At 49.0% G+C, this 18289-nt stretch overlaps 1 protein-coding gene across 2 annotated transcripts in view; it reads right to left on the reverse strand.

The window, feature by feature from the left end:
- The window catches only part of Pde2a (phosphodiesterase 2A), an 86872-nt gene that overhangs the window by 24753 nt on the left and 43830 nt on the right, over positions 1–18289 (reverse strand). For both annotated transcript variants that reach the window (XM_090348373.1, XM_090348374.1), the window contains one exon: positions 2150–2239. In XM_090348373.1, the coding sequence (XP_090204499.1) occupies positions 2150–2239 (90 nt within the window). The remainder of the gene's footprint in view (positions 1–2149; positions 2240–18289) is intronic.

The raw sequence follows: 18289 nt of genomic DNA on the forward strand, positions 1-18289 counted from the left end.
GACTATAGGGAAGGGATGCAGGGTTAGCCGGCTCAGGCTCAGCTAGAAGGGCCTTAGAAACATAGAGCGGGGAGCAGGGCAGGCAGGGAACCATACACAGGCAGATGTGCAGCAGTATGGACTGATCACTCCCCAGAGAGATCGAAGCTCTCAGTCAAAGCTGATCAAGCCCTGAGCACCACAGGGTCCCTCCTCCCTGGGGGCTGGGCAGTCTGCCTCAGTGGAATCCTCTGTAGACTGCATGAGCTCCTTGGCTCTTCCAAGCCTCCATACCTCACATCCAAATGCCCCCATTGCTACCTCTGGAGAAACAGAGCCATGCCAGGTAGGGGTGACGGAGCCCAAGGAGATCCAGGCCCTGACAAGGCCTGGTGTCCCTTGTCCTGCAGAGACAGGGGTGTTCAGGATCAAGGATCCTGGGGGAGAGGACTGCCACTCCTCGGCTCTATCCAGGCTAGAGGGTGGGACCTCTCCCACAGAGAAAAGGGGGGGGTGGAGAGGGGCAGATCCTCACTTCACTTCCGGATGTCCGCGCCTCCCACTCTCTCCCTCGCAGCCCTTTGGGTTAAAATTAGCTGAGTTTATTGGAGAAGGAGGGAAGCATTTCAGACACATCAGCACCATCTGCATTTGGGGCTGCCAGCCACAATGGGTGCTGATGAGGAAGCCAGGTGCCAACAGTGCGCCTCCCTGGCAGGGGAGGAGGGGAACCCTCCTTCCAAGCACTCATCTCCCTCACCTCCCAGGCTGCAGTCAAGCACGGGCTCTCCCAAGTCAGGGCTACCCCAGCTCACAGCAGGCCTCCTGGGCACTCCAGGGCAGCAGCCCAGGAACCTGGGGGCCTGGACCACAGATTCATCCCTTGACCTGGTGCAGGGTATCTATGATAGCACAGCCAGCCGGCCACTGAGCCAGTTGTTTTCTCTCCTCACTTCCCCGGGTAGCCTTGAGGCATGCAGGGCCAGCCTGAGGAAGGGACTTGCCAGCTTCCCCTACCCTCCGTTTCCAGATGTGCCTCCACCCCAGGCCAGATGTTGCCTCAGTCGCATCCCTCTGCTGGAGGATTTATTTTTGGGCGCCAACACACCACCCACTTCCTATCAATTTCACGCTCAATAAAGCTCCATCATTAGCCCTCCTCCTGGGCACTGATCTAGGAGATTTGGGGAAGGCAGGGCTGAGGAAAGGGGATAGGGATGCTTAGATGCCAAGTCCCATTCGTCCCTATCCTGCCGTGTGACCTTGGGGGCAGTGCCACCCTCTCTGGACCTCCGGTGGGTGGTTCATTCATCATGCAGCTTCAGGGACAATGGGCTCTGGTGGGACAGGAAGGCTGTATCCTGAGTTGGCTGTGTTTTCTGAAGCCGAGGCTGCCCTTGGCTGGTGGTGAGAGTTAGGGAGAGAAGATTCAAGGTCTATGAACTCAGTTTGGGCATCTCCTCCTCCAGGGAGTCTTCTATGACCCTTCCACTGGAGTAGATCCTGTCCAAGAGCCTCTCCTCATTTACCACCATTGGGCCATCCTGCTACTTTGAGCCTCCTAAGCTGGTTGCAGCCAGGTTGGGGAGTGGCCTGGGGCAGCTGAAGTGGGGCTCAGTCTTCCCTACCCCTAGTAAGGCACTCAGAGCCCAGGTAACCATGGTTACCGCCCTTTACAACCCCAGCCATAGCGTTGAGATGGAGGAGAGAGAAGCTTAAAGCTTCCTAAAGGTCATTTCATCCAGCTTCCCATATCTGGGAAGGACACTTGAACAAAGCAGATCTGTTCATCAAGGCTAAGTCCTCTAGCAACTCCAAGCCCTGGTACTCAGGAAGTTCTTCTTGTCTACCCTCACCCCCTCTGGCAGCATGCATTCCCAAACCCATCTGAGTTCATCTTGTCCCATTATCCCAGGCTGAATCTATTCTGTTATCTGAGACCATTTTTCCAATTAACCTCTATAGCCCCTCTGAATCAGGGAGTCCAAGATTCCTAAGTGAGTTCATTCTTTGGTACTTAGCCTTTCACTCTTGTTCCTCTGGAACAACCCCGAACCTTCCACTTACCCACAAGGGCCGCCCCCCTCCGCAGGCCTGCATGCAGTACACACAGCACAGAGCTGGACAAAGGTAGCATGGGTGAGACACACAGAGCAGGACAGGCACCTACCACTTTGGGGAGCACAGCTGAAAGGGCTTTCTTGGCAGCCTGCCGCAGGCCCACGACATCGATGACAGCGCCCAGGCTCAGCAGAGCATCCTGCAAGAGAGGAGAGGGTATTAGGAGCCTGCCAGGCAGGCTGGAGTGGCTCCTGTATCCAGGGGCCTTGGACATAATGTCTAAGGCTCCGAAGCTTGAATCCCCTCCAGATCTTGTGTCTCAGAATCAAACACAATGAAAGCAAAGAATCCCCAAGTCCCCCCATATTACACTTGGGGAAACTGAAGAAGAGCCAAGGACTTGGCTTGCGTGTGTGTCTTAGAGTCACTGAGCCTTAATCTAAATTGAAGCAACTATGGCTCTCGCCCCCTACAGGCTGCCATGAAGACAAAGTGAAACTGAGCAGTAAAACCTAGAAATAAAAATAAAACCGAGTGTTAAAGGTGTGTCAGGAAGGTCCAGCCCAGGGCAGATGTGGCAGAAGGCTGAGTGCAGCTGGATTCACTGCTTTCACAGGAGGGCAGTGGCTGGCTCAGTTTCACCTCACAACTGAATTAGGACTAGATCAAAAGTAGCAGAAATACAACATATAACTCTAGTAACTTGGAAGACAAAGATTGAGAAGGTAGTGTTTGAAGCCAACTCAGAACTCCCATGTCAGCCAGTTGTTGAGCACAGTGGTGCATACCTGTCTTCCCAGTTATGACAGGAAGTATACATAGGAAGATCACGGGTCCAGGCTGCTCTAGACAAAAGGCAAGACCCTATCTCAAAAATAATCAGGGTTGGATGTATGTGTTACACAGTAAAGCACCTGCCTGGCAAAGGCAAAGCCCAAAGTTCAAGAATTCCAATAATACCAAAAAGAATCATCATTATCATCATCATCATCATCACCACCATCATCATCGGGAGGCAAGGAAGTCAGCCTTCGTTGCCTCTGCTTCCCAATCCCTGAAACAGACCTCGTTGCCTCTGCTTCCCAATCCCTGAAACAGACCTCGTCCTTGGAAAGCCGGAACAGAAACAACAAAGGTCACAGCTTCTTGTTCTATTAACTCTGGCCTGCACCATGGGGATCAAAGGAAAAGGTAATGGAACAGAGGATCCAGGGCCAAGGCAGGATTGTGACTCACACTTTATCCACTCAGCTGTGCCCTCTCCCCAGCCCTTGAAAGTTCTTTCTGCTATCTTCCCTGTGAATAGCTGGGTCTTGGGTCAAAAAGCAAAGTGATTATGTAGAGGATAAATGAGGCATGGCTTGGACCACATTCAGGTGGCAATAATATAAAGTTGGGGGACCACAAGTTGGAAAAATTAAAAGGTTGACATTACAGGTCATATTCATTAGAGATCTGTTAATCCAAATAATGACGATAACAGTTCCTCCATTTTTATAGTCCGGTTTAAAAAACCCATTATCAATCAGGCGCTGGTGGCTCACACTTGTAATTCTAGCTACCCAGGAGGCTGAGATCTGAGAATTGCAGTTTGAAGCCAGCCTGGACAGGAAAATCTGTGAGACTCATCTCCAATCAAGCACCAGAAGTAGCACTGCAACTCTAAGCAGTACACACCAGCCTTGAGCATAAAAACTCAGGGACAGCACCCAGACCCTGAGTTCAAGCCCCAGAACCAAAAACAAAATAAAACAAAAACTCATTCTTGTTCTTTGAGTCCAAGGCTCATCAAAAGGACATGGCTTATGTTGAAGAGGGAGTTGGAAACCAAGTCCTGAATGGGACAAAGACTGGATTACCTAGGGGCTAAAGCAGAGCACAGTCAAGCACCTCAATCTCTAACTTCAAATTCTCAGGACTTAGGAGTCCTGAACTCCATGGCCCAGTGGCTAGCCTGGGGTGCACAGAATCTCACAGGAGGCTGGGTCCCATGACCTAAGTGACCTTCTTCCCAGCAGAGCCAAGCTCCAAAGGCCATTAAGAGAAAGAGGGAGGAAGCAAACTCTCAGCCCTGAAGGTGCTCAAGGGTGAGACAGAAGCCCACATATTCCAAAGGCTACAGAGGAGAATCCTGCATGGGGTGGGGTGAGGGGGTAGGAGGTGTTAGGGTCCAGGCTTAGCTCCAAATTTCACTCATAAGTCTTCTTGGCTCCAACCCCTGCCCCAGCATCCTGTTTTCCCAGGAGAAAGGGGCAGAAGTGTCCTCCAATGCCTATGGGTATTGCTTTCCCTGGTCCCAGCTCAAGATTCTCCCACTTCTCAGTGATGAGATGTTTCTTGTTCATGGACAGAAAACTGTCATTGGATACCGGAAGCTACTGGTTCCAAAACAACACAATCCTTAAGTTGGATCGCTTGTGCTTCGACTCTTAGATATCTATTTCTCATCACAGCTCCTGAACCATTAGTGCCACTCTTGCTGAGAGTTCCAAGTCCTCACAGACACCCAGCATGTTGCAGACTCCTGCAGGCACTCATGCACACATGCATGCACACACAGATACAGCTATCTCCTCATGGATCACAGGCAAGCATTCCAAGAACATGTTTGCAGAGTTTACACACAGCCTACAATGGCTGTTCAAGGTCAATAATAATAAAGACTCGAGAGGGAGGAAGAGTTAATGCCTGTACAGAATCTCAAAATAAAGTTTCTAGGGTTTGATTTCCCACACTGGAGCTTCAAAGGCAGGCTGCTGGCTCTGAGTGAAGACCTACTGCTGTGTGGAGAAAGGGAGTCATTAAACTGACCCGAGAGATTTTGCCCTCATTGACATCTGACATGCGCACTGGGACTGGCGGGAAAGGGCAAGGCAATGGAATGTGCCTAATACAGGAGGAGAACATTGTTGTTGTTGTTTTGCCAGTCTTGGGCCTTGAACTCAGAGCTGAGCACTGTCCTTGGGCTTTCTTAAGGCTAGATCTCTATCACTGGAGCCACAGCACCACTTCCAGCTTTTTCTGTGTATGTGGTACTGAGGAGTCGAAACCGGGTCTTCATGTATGCTAAGCAAACACTCTACCATTAGGCCAAACTCCTGGCCCTGAGAGAAAGCTTTTAATGCCACAGACTTCAGACATCTATCTCCCATTTGACAGATAAGAAAATCTAGTTTCAACCATATGTATGGTTAACCCAGTTGCTCAAGACAGAGCCAGATCCAGAACTCAAATCTCTAGATCCCCAGCTCCAATCTGGCTCCTGCTCAACACTTGATCCCCATCTCCCACACCGAGGGCCTGACAGAAACAGTGTGTCCTTTATTCTGATTGGTAAACTCTTCAACTTGACCTTTGCCTTGACTGGAGGATGTCCTGAACTGTCCTTTACTGGAATTGGTGGTTGTTTGTCTTGCCTTTGCTCTGACTGATCCATTTTCTGTGACTTTTAAGGCCAATGGCAAGATATGGCAGTGCAGGGAGGTAGGAATGGAAAAAGAAACTTGGGAAGACTTGGGGTAGCAGCAAGGAAGGGCTTCACATTCTCAGCTAATGTGGACTCGATGTAGATATCCTTCTCTCCTTCCTCTTCCAAGCTTGCCCAGTTGACCCTAGGAGAGAGTGTGTGTGTGTGTGTGTGTGTGTGTGTGTGTGTGTGTGTGTGTGTATGTGTGTGTGCCTGGGGGGGGTGTTGAGTGTAGGAACCACTGCTAGGAAAAGCAAACTAGACACTTAAAAAAGCCTTTATAGCTTACTCAAATGCCACCTGCAACAAGGACCTTACCCAGATTTCAAAACAGACATCTTCATCCATCAACTCGGGGGGGGGGGGAGGGGAGAAGGAACTCAAAGTCTAGCACATGAAGTATGAGTTTAGAAAACAGAGGGGTAGGAGGAGAGAATTAATAGAGAGCTTCTTCAACTGGGAAGTGGGGCAATTCCTGAACTGGAGGCACAAGATGGGAGGAGGAGCCAGCCTCCATTCCTGTTTAGAGCCCAGGAACAGTAAAAGGAAAAGAGGACAAATCCAGTAGGCACTCCTGCTCATATATGCTTATGGCCAGGCACACATCTTTCTTTCCATACCTGTGTTCGTACAACCTCCCACAAACATGCATACACCAATAGAAATACAACTATATATCCTGTGCACGCACAAGTAAGCACATTGGAATGTGTGCAGAAAGAGTCTGTACTCAGGGTGGGTTGGAAGAGGTCACATTTCCTGTCCTCACAGCTTTTCTGAACAAACACCAGTGTAAATATCAGCATAATAACCAAGCAATTTCTCAGACCCCAGGGGAGAATCTGTGGTGTATAGAAAACCACTAGCCTTGTCCCAGATTGACGACAGAAGACCTTTGTGGCCTTAAACACACCCGTTTCCTTTTCTGAATTTTGATTTCCTCGTTAGAAAAGTAGATCTGAATATATTTCATTGGTTTTTGTAGTTTAATGATGATGGGTGTGTGGGTGGGTAGATGGATGGATAGGTAGGTGGGTGGGTAAGTGTATGAATGATAGGTGGTAGGTGGGCAAATGGGTAGCTGAGTGGATGGCTGGTGGATAGGTGAAGGAGTGGCTGGCTGGTAGATAAACAGATGTGTACATGGTAAAGGATGGGTGAATGGTTGGATGGTGGTAGATGAGATGGATGATGGGTGGTGTTTGCTGGTAGAAGGTGAGTAGATGGGTAAATGGGTGGATACTGGATAGATAGGTGATTAAATAAATAGTGGGTGGCGGATAGTGTGTCGATAAGCAGATGGTGAGTGAATAGTGGGTAGTAGATGGTGTATAAGTAAGTGGGTAGATGGGTAAATGGGTAGGTGAGTGGGAAAGTGGGCAGATGGTCGATGTGAATGGTGGGTAAGTGGATGGATGGATGGATGGGTGGATGCTGCATGGATGGATGGGTAGATGGTGGGTAATGGGTAGATGGCAGGTAGATGGGTGTCTAGTGAGTGATAAGTAGATAGTGGATGGTAGATTGGTAAGTGTATGGATGGATTGATAGCTAGGTAAGTGAGAAAATGGGTGGGTGATTAGAAGAATGGGTGGATGTTGGGTGGATGGTAGGTGGATGGATGAATGGAAACATGGGTAGATGATGGGTTGTGAATCGGGGCAAGTGGGTAGATGGATGGATAAAGGCATGAGTGAGTGGGAAAATAGTGGTAGGTGGTAGGTAAATGGATGGATGGAGCCCTCCTGTTCTTCCCAACTCTGTTGCTCTGTGGTCTGAGGCAGGACCCTCAGTACCACAGATAGCACCATTCCCACACATTAAACTCTCCCTGGGTACCAAGAAAGAAGAGCTTGGTCAAGTCTCCACTGAAGCTAGGACTGAGGCTCAGCCTACCCAAGATAAGCAGTTCTGCACTGATGGGGGTGGGAGGAAGAAAGGGTCTGGATTGAATTACTTTTAACTCCTCCTTACAATCTAAAATCACATGAAGCCAAAAACTTTGGCGGATCCCCTTTACAGCCACCTGTGCAGGGACTGATAGGCATTCTTGAAGGCTGCAGTCATTGTCATATAGTGCTCTACAGTGTCACCTCCATGACTTTGTCTTCACCAACCTCTGCTAACCCTTTTATTATTCTCCCTACCACCAGGCTCCTAGACCCGTTTCTGCCTCCTGCTCTGGAGTGAAGGCCCACAGTGCTCGCTCATTGGCCTACAAGAGGATAACAGTATCACACTCAAGTATTAGTAACATAGTTGGCACCAATGGCTCACATCTATAATCCTAGTTACTCAGGAAGCCCACTTCTGAGGACTGTGGTTCAAAGCTAGCCCAAGCAGAAAAGCCTATGAAACACTTATCTCCAATTAACTATCAAAAAAAAAAAGCAGGAAGTAGAACTATGGCTCAAGTGGTAGAGTACTAGCATTGAGCAAAAAAAAAATCTCAGGGATAGTAGCCAGGCCCTGAGTGCAATAACTGCTCCCAGCACTGACACATGACACCAGTTTCACTAGTGTGGGTCCAGTGTGTAGCCTACAGAGGTGGAGTTTCTCTTCTCAGTCTGGAGCTTAGTATTTTCTTCCCTAAACCCAGGAGAGATCCTTCAAACCATCTCCCCACCAGAATGTTGGGATTCATTCGTTCCTCTTTCCTTCTCTCTGGTCCAGGCTCTCTAACCTCCCTGAGTGGACTCTGCCTCTCTCCATGATTCACTAGTATCTTTCTCAGCCACTCACATACTGTTCTGTTTTGCCTCTAAAGTCAGGGCATCTTCTCCACCTCCACATCCTCACTCTTCCTCGGCCCACTCTCCAGCTCATTTGCTTAGTCCCTGCCCCCACCCTCTTCTGTCTCTCCCACCCACTCCTCCTCCATCCCTCCGAGAAGTCATATTGAGAACTTGGGAAGAATGCACCTCACCCAAGATGGATACCACCAGATGTGTGTGTGGGGGGGAAGGTGCTAGGATGTCCAGAATGCAAGATACCAGAGGTACCAAGGCAGATGCTACCTCTGCCTCTTTTACTTTCAGCTTTCTCGTGAACAATATAGTCTCTGTAGCTCACCCCCCAGAATAAGGCCCTCAAGCACAAAGGAGAACTTAGCCATCTCTATGCCTAACACATGTCATCCACTACTTGATTAGGGAGGCTTGATATAACACCTCCAGAGGAGGCTTTCTAGGGGTTCAATACAGGGTAGCCTCATTTGCCTGGGCTAGGATGGTAGCCTGATCCCAGCATCCTGGGTTTCCTTTGTGGTTCCTCATAGCCCTCATACCACACCCAGCGATGGAGGCAGATGATGAGGAAGCAGGATAAGGCTTCCTTCCCTCCCTCCCTTTTCTCCCTCCCTCCCTGCCCACGCCTGCCACCTGCCCAGGGAGCTGCCTGTAGCACACACTGGTGCCTACATATTCAGAGAAAAGCTGCCTGTGCATGCTAACATCTTAAACTCCCAGGCCTCCCGTATAAGGCTAAGCTGGATCAGGAGCTGGAGGAAAAGGAAAGAAGCTTGCAAACTCTTGGAAGACCTAGTCGGAGGAAGGAGGTGGGGCAGAGATTCGGGTCACATTGAAGAGTTCCAATGTCAGTACCTTGTTTGAATCTGGCTTTGGGGAAATGAAGATGCCTTTCTTATGCACTTGCCGAGGCTACCAATGTCTCCCAGTGGTTCTCAAATTAGCATTCTCCAGAATCGCCTAGAGGGCTTGTTAAAATAATGTTGGGTTTTGCCCTACCCCTTCTCCTTCCCCAATTTCTGACCCAGTCAGTCTGGGGTGAGGCCCAAGAGTCCTAGATAGTAGTCAGAAAAAGATGCCATGAGACCCTCTGACACACACTGTCTCTGGGAGGTGCCTCTTTGACCATCTTGCTTTTACAAGTGTAGGGTTAAGGATGGGGAGGGAGGAGAAGAATAACCCATCCTCTGAGGGCAAATTGATGCCATGTCCCCCACCTGAGGGAGAAAACTAAGAAGATCCTAAAGAGGGCGAGTGTTGGGGTGAGGAAGGGAGAATGAGATGGGGCTGTGGGTCATGTGACAGGGCACATGGGACGGGTCACATGCAGCTTAAGAGCCTAACCCTAAAGGAAGGACCTGCCAGAGGCCTTGCCTCTTTCTCTCCTCTTCCCCTCCCCGAATCTCCCCCCATTCCCCCTTCTTCCTCCTGCCCACTCTTTGCAGACTCTGGCTTCAGTTGTTACTCCAACAGGGCCGCGTCTCCAGCCTCCGAGCCACACTGGAGACACGTGCACTGTAGAATACACCTGCGCCTGTCCTGGCGCCTCCCGTGCATGGCCTCACATCCTTGTGAACTTGACCTTATGATTGGCACCTCCCTTCCTGAGCCCACAGCCAGCCCATCAGACCTTCCCACCATGTCCAAGTCAGTGCCAGCTTCAACTCTGGCTCCCAGGCATCCTTGGATCCATTCACGACTAGGTTGTGAGGATGGAAGAGGAGAAGGGGAAAGAGGGAGGGAGGGAGGGAGGGAGGGAAGGCGGGGTTGCTAGTTTTATGAGAGCCTCAGTCCCAGCCTGGGGTCCAAAGTCAGGTAAGGAAGGGATAAGGGAACAGCCAGCATGGGAAGAGAAGGAAAGCAAGAACCAAATGGGAAATATATGAGGATATCAGACAAAGTACCAAGACTGATTCAGTTCTCCCACCCTACCTTCACTCTCAGCTGCCTCACTCCATCCACATGTCAGTGACTCCATTTTATCCCTATGGCCCACATTCTCCTCACCACAGCCTGTCTACCAAGCACATCACCAACAGCCCCTTAAGCACTACCATCCCAGTTATCTTAACCTACTGCCCCCTCTTAACTTCCCTGTCTCCTAGCCTGGGCTCTTGAGAATGGAACTGGGTGTATCCAGATGATTACAAGGAGAGAAACCTCAGGCAGCAAGGAGGGTGAGCATCCTGTCCCCAAGGGTACACAAGCAGGTGCCGTCCTGAAGAGAGTCTATGCCCTGAGAAAGATGAGTTGGCTGGCCTCTGGCCCTGGGTTCCAGAACCCTAAATGTCTTTGAAGCATCTTCCACCCTAACCTCCCACAATACATCAGTGTTAGGTCATGAGCTGGACAGAGAAAGTCTAGAGATTCTGAATGGCAGACATGGTGGCCCAACTAGCTGAGTGACCAGCTGGACCAGTATATGAAAAGAGTGATACATCTCTCTACAGTCAAAGAAATTAATAGATACATGGATGGATGGATGGATGGATGGATGGATGGATGGATGAATGGATGTGACTGGGTACATATCATCACGAGTAGAAAAAGAGATAAACCCTACAACCCCAGACAGAAGAGACAGCTAAGATTCCTCAAAGCCTGCAAAGTCTGCTATGGTGATAATCTTAGAGATAAAAAGTGCTAAGGAATGAGGGTGCCTTGTGGTGGAGCTATTGGCAATCTCTCCAAGGTGTCTCTACCAGCCAGGAGAGACTGCTAACAGTCTCTCAGGACCATCTTTCCCATTGCAGAAGGGGCCAGAGGCAGCAGGTCAGGAAGGAGCTAGTAGCATCATCTCCTCTAGGAGGCCTTCTCACCCCGGTGGTCACTTTTCCATTCTCCCTGGGCATTAGAGAATTCCCTCAGGACCAGGGAGTCTATAGGTCTCAGGTGTGGTGTCCCATGCCCAGCTGGATGGGGGATTCCAAAGCTGAAGGAGGCTGGGAAGGACTGTGCAGTTCTCTTCTGGAGGCAGAAAGCCCATGCTCTAGCTCAGACTCTGGTCCATACTAGGTCACCTGCCTAATGCGCACTGTTTGTGTCCCATGAATAATCCTGCCTTAGCTGTGCCCCTCTTCGATACAGGGCTGGGTTTCTTCCTCCAAGCCAGGATCTAGGTCTGTCATCTCAAACTGAAGCAGGTTTGATGTGGCACTGGACACTGGGGTGGTATGGCCTGCAGAAGGCAGAGGGAAAAGGCTGGCCTAAGGAAGGTGGAGGTGGTGAGGAAGGTATGGCCTAATGCTCATCTACCTGGTTGAGAGTATGCAGAGCAGGTGTAGGAATGACTGCTGTCCATGACAACTGTCTGGGGATGACCTCTGGTGCTGTGTGTGTGTGTGTGTGTGTGTGTGTGTGTGTGTGTGTGTGTGCCTTGCTGAGCTCTGGGTGTCAGTGTGTGAGCCTCCTTTTCTAGTGTTTTTCTCTGGTGTATATGTCTCTCCCACGGTCACACTACTTTGTCCTGTGACTGTATTTGGCTCCATTCTCAGAGCTTGGCCCATTCCAGCTGTTTCCCCAAATCCCAGAGGAGGGAGAAAAAAAAAAACCTTGAAAGTGTGAGAAAGAGATAAGGGTAGAAAGTGATTCAGAAATAGGGACAAGATAGCAAGAGTCAGGAGGAGACCCTGGGGACAGGACTGGAAAGGCCAGGCAGGTCAGGGAAGCCTCCTGAGGGGAAACCCTGGAAGGGTTCTCTGCCAGAATGTGTGAGCACTTTTATTGTCCTTAAAAACAGCCCCTTTTTGCTTGAGGGTTGGGTTGAAGCATTTTCTGGGCAGGGTTTATCCCAGGCATACCCATGCCTGTAGGCTCCCATTCAGCCTGTGTCCCTTCCAGCGAGAGCCAGTGCTGTAAACACTCGTGACTGCATCCCTGCCTTCCCTAAGATTGCCCTGGCTCTGCACTCCCAGTCTGCTCGGAGCTGTTTGTAGAGCCCTGGTGCACATCTCCAGAGGGGTGCAGTGGCCACCCCAGACCCTGTGCACTCAAGCTTCTGCACCTTACTCCCTCCTCTGTCTTCGTTGCCCTTCCACTGGGGTATCTGCTCCCCCATTTCTGTGGCCTGGAGCTCTCTTTTCTACCCCACGTCTTCCCTTCCTGTTTCCCTTTCAGCAATCCAGAGGCTAGGCCTCGAGATCCAGAGCAGACTGGGCACTGAAGTTCAAAGCCTTCCTCCAGTGAAGGAAGGACTTGTGAAGAGACACATGGTCCCATCCCTGCTCCTTTCTCAGTCTTTTCAGAGGCTTGGACTCAACACCTCAGGGGCTCTTGCCACACCTCTACTTCCAGAGTTTTTGCTGGATAATTGGAGATCAGAATTTCATGGACTTTTCTGCCTGAGCTGACTTTGAACCATGATCTTCAGGTCTCAGCCTCCTATGTAGGTGAACTTGAATATCTATTTCAGTCGCATGAGGAAAGCCCCTCTAGTCTTACTCCTCCCCATCTCCATTTTTTAAACAAGAGAAACACATCCCAGAGAAGCATGGTAACAGGCCTATGAGCTCATGGAAAGCTGGCTATGAGCCTCAGTCACTGCATCCATGGTGCTCCAGGGGTAGAAGCTACATCCTCACGCACTCACCCCGCCTGGCTCCGGCAGGCATCCAAAGGCTGGCATCCAAAGTTATTCATCTTTGGAGGGCCCAGAAGCCAGAAAACAAACATCCGGATTCTCTGGAAGTCCTGTTACTCTCTCACGTCTCTAGGGCATCGGGGATCCACACACGTCCGTGCACACAAACATGTGAATGCTCAGAGCAGAGGTGCATGAGCCTGGTAGGCTCACTGTGCCTGTGAGTCGGCGCAGACTCCTTCAAGGCAAGAGCCCTGAAAGATGATGTCCTCCCACTAGACCCTCAGCCCCTGTGTGCGGTTCAAAATAACTTTTACTTCAGAAATGAAAAACAAAATAGCTTTCCTGTGGTTTTTCTCATTGCAAAACTCTGGGTGCATTCATCAAAATTGATATTTTTCTGTCACTCTGTAGGGAGCGCCTACTTTGCTGGTGACTTCAGCACATGTCATCCATTATGGCATGTCCTTATGTCCTAGCATGTGACCATGGCAAAATATGTCCCTTGGGTCACTAGTGAAACATCTGTGAGTAAGTATATAGACAGGGCCTCTGTGGAAGACCATGACTGCCCTGAAGCCATGTTTGAATGTGATCATCTGCCTTCACTCTCTGTAGCAAATATGTGTGATTTGGCTCAAGGTGTGATGTGTCTCATGTGTGTGGCTGTCTGGGGGACTGTGGGTGCAAAATGGCTAGACTTGACTCTAAATGCATGAATGAGTTTGGAACGGAACCTGTCGGTATCTAGAGGGGGATCAAATCCTCCTCCCCATACAGCTGTCACTTTTCCATCACCTTTCTCAGATTTAGACCCACCTCCCTACCAGGCCTACACCACATACTTTTATCCTGGACTGAGTTCCTTTATCTGCAAAATGACCCCCTATCCCAGAAAAACCGATGACATTAAAGTGGATTCATTAAAGTCTTCCTAAGCTGGTTGCCAGCAGGGACTTGGGTCACCTTTCTAACAAGCTAGAAAGAAGCAACCCCAACCCTCTGGATAGATGCAGCGCAAGGGGCAAATGGAAGTAAGAGGACTAGGCTCAGTTTTAGCATCACCCTCCCTGATGTATGGTTAAGGGAAGCGTCCTTACAAACAACCAAGAAATGGCAACTCCCTTTCCTCCAGCCTCACCTCAGGTGAGACTTCCGGAAAGCAGCTGTATTCCAGACCAGGGGCCAAGGATACCCACTTTCGCTTGACTTCCTGTAGGATTCTAGTCCCTTGACCCACCTTCAACTCTCCTCTCATCCTGAGGTCCACACAAAGGCCCACAGAAGAAAAAAGGGGAATTGACCAGAGCCAGGTTGTAGTGAGCAGATGGTCTGTCCTTGGCTCACTGTTGGAGTGGGAAAGAGGTCTAGAATAGGGCAGAGACCTACCCAAGGGAACCAAGAAAGACCAGGCTCATGTTTCAAAGCCTCTGTAGCTTTGGGCTACAGAGCTGTGGGCTCCTAAGAAGAGCCTAAGGGAGTGAGCAGAGGTTCTGAGGTAGGCTCAGGAAGACCTCGGTCCTCAGCTGTTGGTATGGACTTCCTAACTGTCCTAACTCTCCCCACATCCCAGATTCCTTACTGGTTTGATTAGCCAAATCATAGGGCTTTTTCTGAGCAAATTACATTGGCCTAATTTAATTAGGCCACAGGAGCCTGAACTGAAAGCTGGCAGAAGGTGAGAATGGCAGGGCCTGGGAGGACACATGGCGGGGGGGGGGGGGCACGCACGGCGAACATGTCATAGATAATACTGAGTAAGGGACAGAAGAGGGAGGACAGGGTGAGAGAGAGAGGCTGAAGGTATGAAAGGAGAATATCTCCAGGCAGCTCACTCCCCACAGTGTTCCCAGGACGGTTCCTCTCATTTAGATGCCAAGAGTGCCAGGGCTTAAAGGGGCATCTCCATGGGAAAAGCACGTAGGCCATGCAAGTACCAGAGCGTGCACTCATCACAAGCATTGCATCCTGTAATACTACCAACAGCCCCATTTGGTACTTGAGGAAACGAAGGCTCGAGAGAGGAAGAACGATGTGCCCAGACATGACTGACTGACACCAATCAGCCCTTCTCCTCATCAGCGCTGGTACCATCTCCCTGGAGTGTATTTATCCTGCTCTAGGAAGCCTTCCTAGATATCCAGAAAGGGAGGGCACTGCACGCCAACTCACAGCTGGGCCCAGACACCATTTCTACACCTACTGGGCATTTCTCTTATCTACCCTACAGTGGCCCTCCTGCCTCTGACAGTCAGTAACTGCTGCTGGGACTGACCCCACCTGTACCACATGCAACCCACTTCCCACAGAATACTCTTGACCCCTCCCATCCCACCATGGAATATTCTGCTCTGTTCTACCCTCAGCAACCCAAGACAACACAATTGCTGTTGCCTTCACACAGCAATTCTCACTAAGTGACACTGGCTCATTCCACAGTGCCCACAGTGTCTCACTTCAAGTGCCATAGGGCCACACACCAATTCCTCACCATCACCCTCACTCAGCCCAGCTTGCACCCATGCTATGGCACATCACGCCTCCTAGGTCTCCATGTCATTCTCTCACAGCAGCAGATGTAGGCCGCATGCTGGCTCTGTGTCACATGTCAGTGTTATCCAGGACCTCCTGTCACAAGACCAGGGGGAAAAAATAAGCCTAGTTTTGATGAAATGACATCATGTCTTGGATTTGCTTTAAAAAGTGATTCAAAAACTAAGTTCTGCTGGCTCACACCTACAATCCTAATTACTTGGGAGGCTGAGATTTGAGGATTACAGTTTGAAGCCAGTTCAGACAGGGAAGTCTATGAGACTCTTATCCCCAATTAATAACCAAAAAGCTATAAGGGAAGCTGTGACTTAACTGGTATAACACTAGCCTGGAGTGAAAAAGCTCAAGGATAGCATATACATCCTTAGTTCAAGTTCCAGAACCGGCACCAAAATAAGTAAGTAAATAAATAAATAGCAAAGCAGGGCCTGGAGTTTAGCCTATTGGTAGAGTGCTCACCTAGAATGCACAAAGACCCAGGTTTGATTCCTCGGTACCACATACATAGAAAAGCTGAAAGTGGTGTTATGTCTCAAGTGGTAGAGCTCTAGCCTTGAGGAAAAAGCTCACGCCCTTATCTCAAGCCCCAGGACTGAGGGGGGGGGGGACAGAATTCTGTCTATATCAAGCATTTAGCTGGGTACTATCTCTAATTAACCACCAGGAAACCAGAAGTGGTGCTGTGACTCAAGGACTAGGTAGCCTTGAGCTTAAGGGCTCAGGGACAACGCTCAGGCTAAGAGTTCAAGTCCCTCAACTGACCAAAAAAAGCAACCTACAGAATAAGAGAAAATATTTACAAATCATGTATCTAACAAGGGGTTGGTGTCCAGAATATATAAAGAATTCTTACAATTCAACAACAAAAAGCAAACCATTCAATTTAAAACATGAACAAAGGACTGGAATAGAGGACATCTGTTCAAAGAAAATATGCAAATAGCTGATAAGCATGTGAAAAGATGTTCATTTATCTAATTATTTGGTAATATAAATCAAAACTACAGCAAGACACCATGATCACATATCACAACTGACATAATGGCTACTGTCTAAGAAGCCTAAAAATAACAAGTGTTGCCAAACATGTGGAGAAACCCTCATACGATGTGATAACATGTCATCATAACATGTGGTAACTGTGCCTAGCATGGTGGATGTCACATATGACCATTTCACAAGACAATGTAAAATAATCTTGGCATGGTGTCATTCAGCTTTAACCAACCCCAGCAAAAAGAAGACTGAAGCAGGAGGATCCTGAATCACAGGACGGCCTGGACTACAAGGCAAGACTTTGTCTCAAAACAAGCACAATGACCCTTCAAATCTATGTGTAGGTATATAATTAAAAGTATCTAATGAAAAGTAGGGGCTTGAGAGTTTTGTACAAGAGCATTATTCACAACAGCTCATCATGGGAGCAACCCAAGTACCCACTGATGGGCGAATCGGTGACCAAAAGTTGTAGGTACAGACAATGGAATATTATATGGCCATAAAAGAGAAAATCCCATCACATGCTACAACACAGATGAACCTTGAGGACATTATGCTCAGTGAACATAAAAGCCAATCACCAAAAGACAAATACTTCATGATTCCAATAATATGAGATACTTAGAGTGGCCAGGCTCTAGGGACAGAAAGTAGAGGGTGGGTTACCGGCTTACCGGCGGGTAGCAGAGGCCGTGACACAGAGGTTGTTTGGGAGATGAAGAGAGTTCTGGAGCTTCAATGTAAAACAATGTGAATGCACTAAGCATTACTGACCTGAACACTTAGATGGGGTTGTTTAGGATAGTAAACTTTATGTCACATACATTTTATCATAATTCAAAAATAATTTTTAAACTAAGCAAAGAAAAATGAAAAAATGAAGGAATAGTTGAATTAAATGTGACCAAATGTTGCCAACTGTTGAAAATAGTGTGGGGTATATGGCAGTGAGATCTGTATTGTCTGGCATTGTTTTAAACATACAACAATAATAAATTTCCATCTCCCTGACCTTGCCCTCTTTCCAGAAGCCCCACCCCTTCACGTGGCTCTGAGCTCAATATTTCCAGGGTCGTCTATCTGCAAGCGTGTCTTCACTGTTATTGTCTGCTAGGACAGTTTGGTTTCTACCATGTCTCTGACATGGTCTGGAACCCCCACAGGGCCCACAGAGCCTCCATCTCCCACCTCAGCAGACCCCAACAGTGTCTGCATCTTGGCTTCCCTCCCCATGAGCTGCTCTTCCCTTCAGCCTGGGTTTCCACCTTCACCTCCTCCATCTCTGTAATGGCAACATCTAGAGTATGTAGAAATGGGAGCTACATCCTCAGTCTCTGTTTCTTCTGTCCCCTTCCTCTCTCTCCAGATCATTCTGGTCAAGTCTGCTGCTTAACAAACTAGCCAGGCTTGTTGCCCCACCCGGTCCTCACACCAGAAGGATAGCTTCCTGGTCCGTTTCACTTGACAGCTCCCAAATAAGCCTCTCAATTTCTGTCTCCATGTCCTCCAGCCTACTTGACTTTCCATCAACCTTAACTCATTTCAGAAACATCTCTGCCATCCATCACCAGGATGGTTTTTCAAACCAAACCTTGATTTTTTTTTCTTCTTGCTCACCTCAGTCATCATCAAGTTCTCCTTTTTCCCAAACATTTCCAAGGCTTGTCCACATCTTGGGATTCTCCAATGGAGCTGTGTATCTCCCCCCACACGGCCAACTCAACCCCTTAACACAGGGAAGCCAGAGCCATGTTATGGACCACCCACCAGACTGAAGCCCTCCACGTCTTCCTACAACAGTGTCACATACAGCATTGTGTGCTCACCTGTCACATCATCGCAACCTCTATGCAACATCACACAATGTCAGCTCAGGGTTGTGTGTAGCACACATTTGTTTTCACA

This window comes from Megascapheus bottae, chromosome 16 (genome assembly GCF_031878675.1).
Source record: "Megascapheus bottae isolate mThoBot1 chromosome 16, mThoBot2.hap1, whole genome shotgun sequence".
NCBI lineage: Eukaryota > Metazoa > Chordata > Mammalia > Rodentia > Geomyidae > Megascapheus > Megascapheus bottae.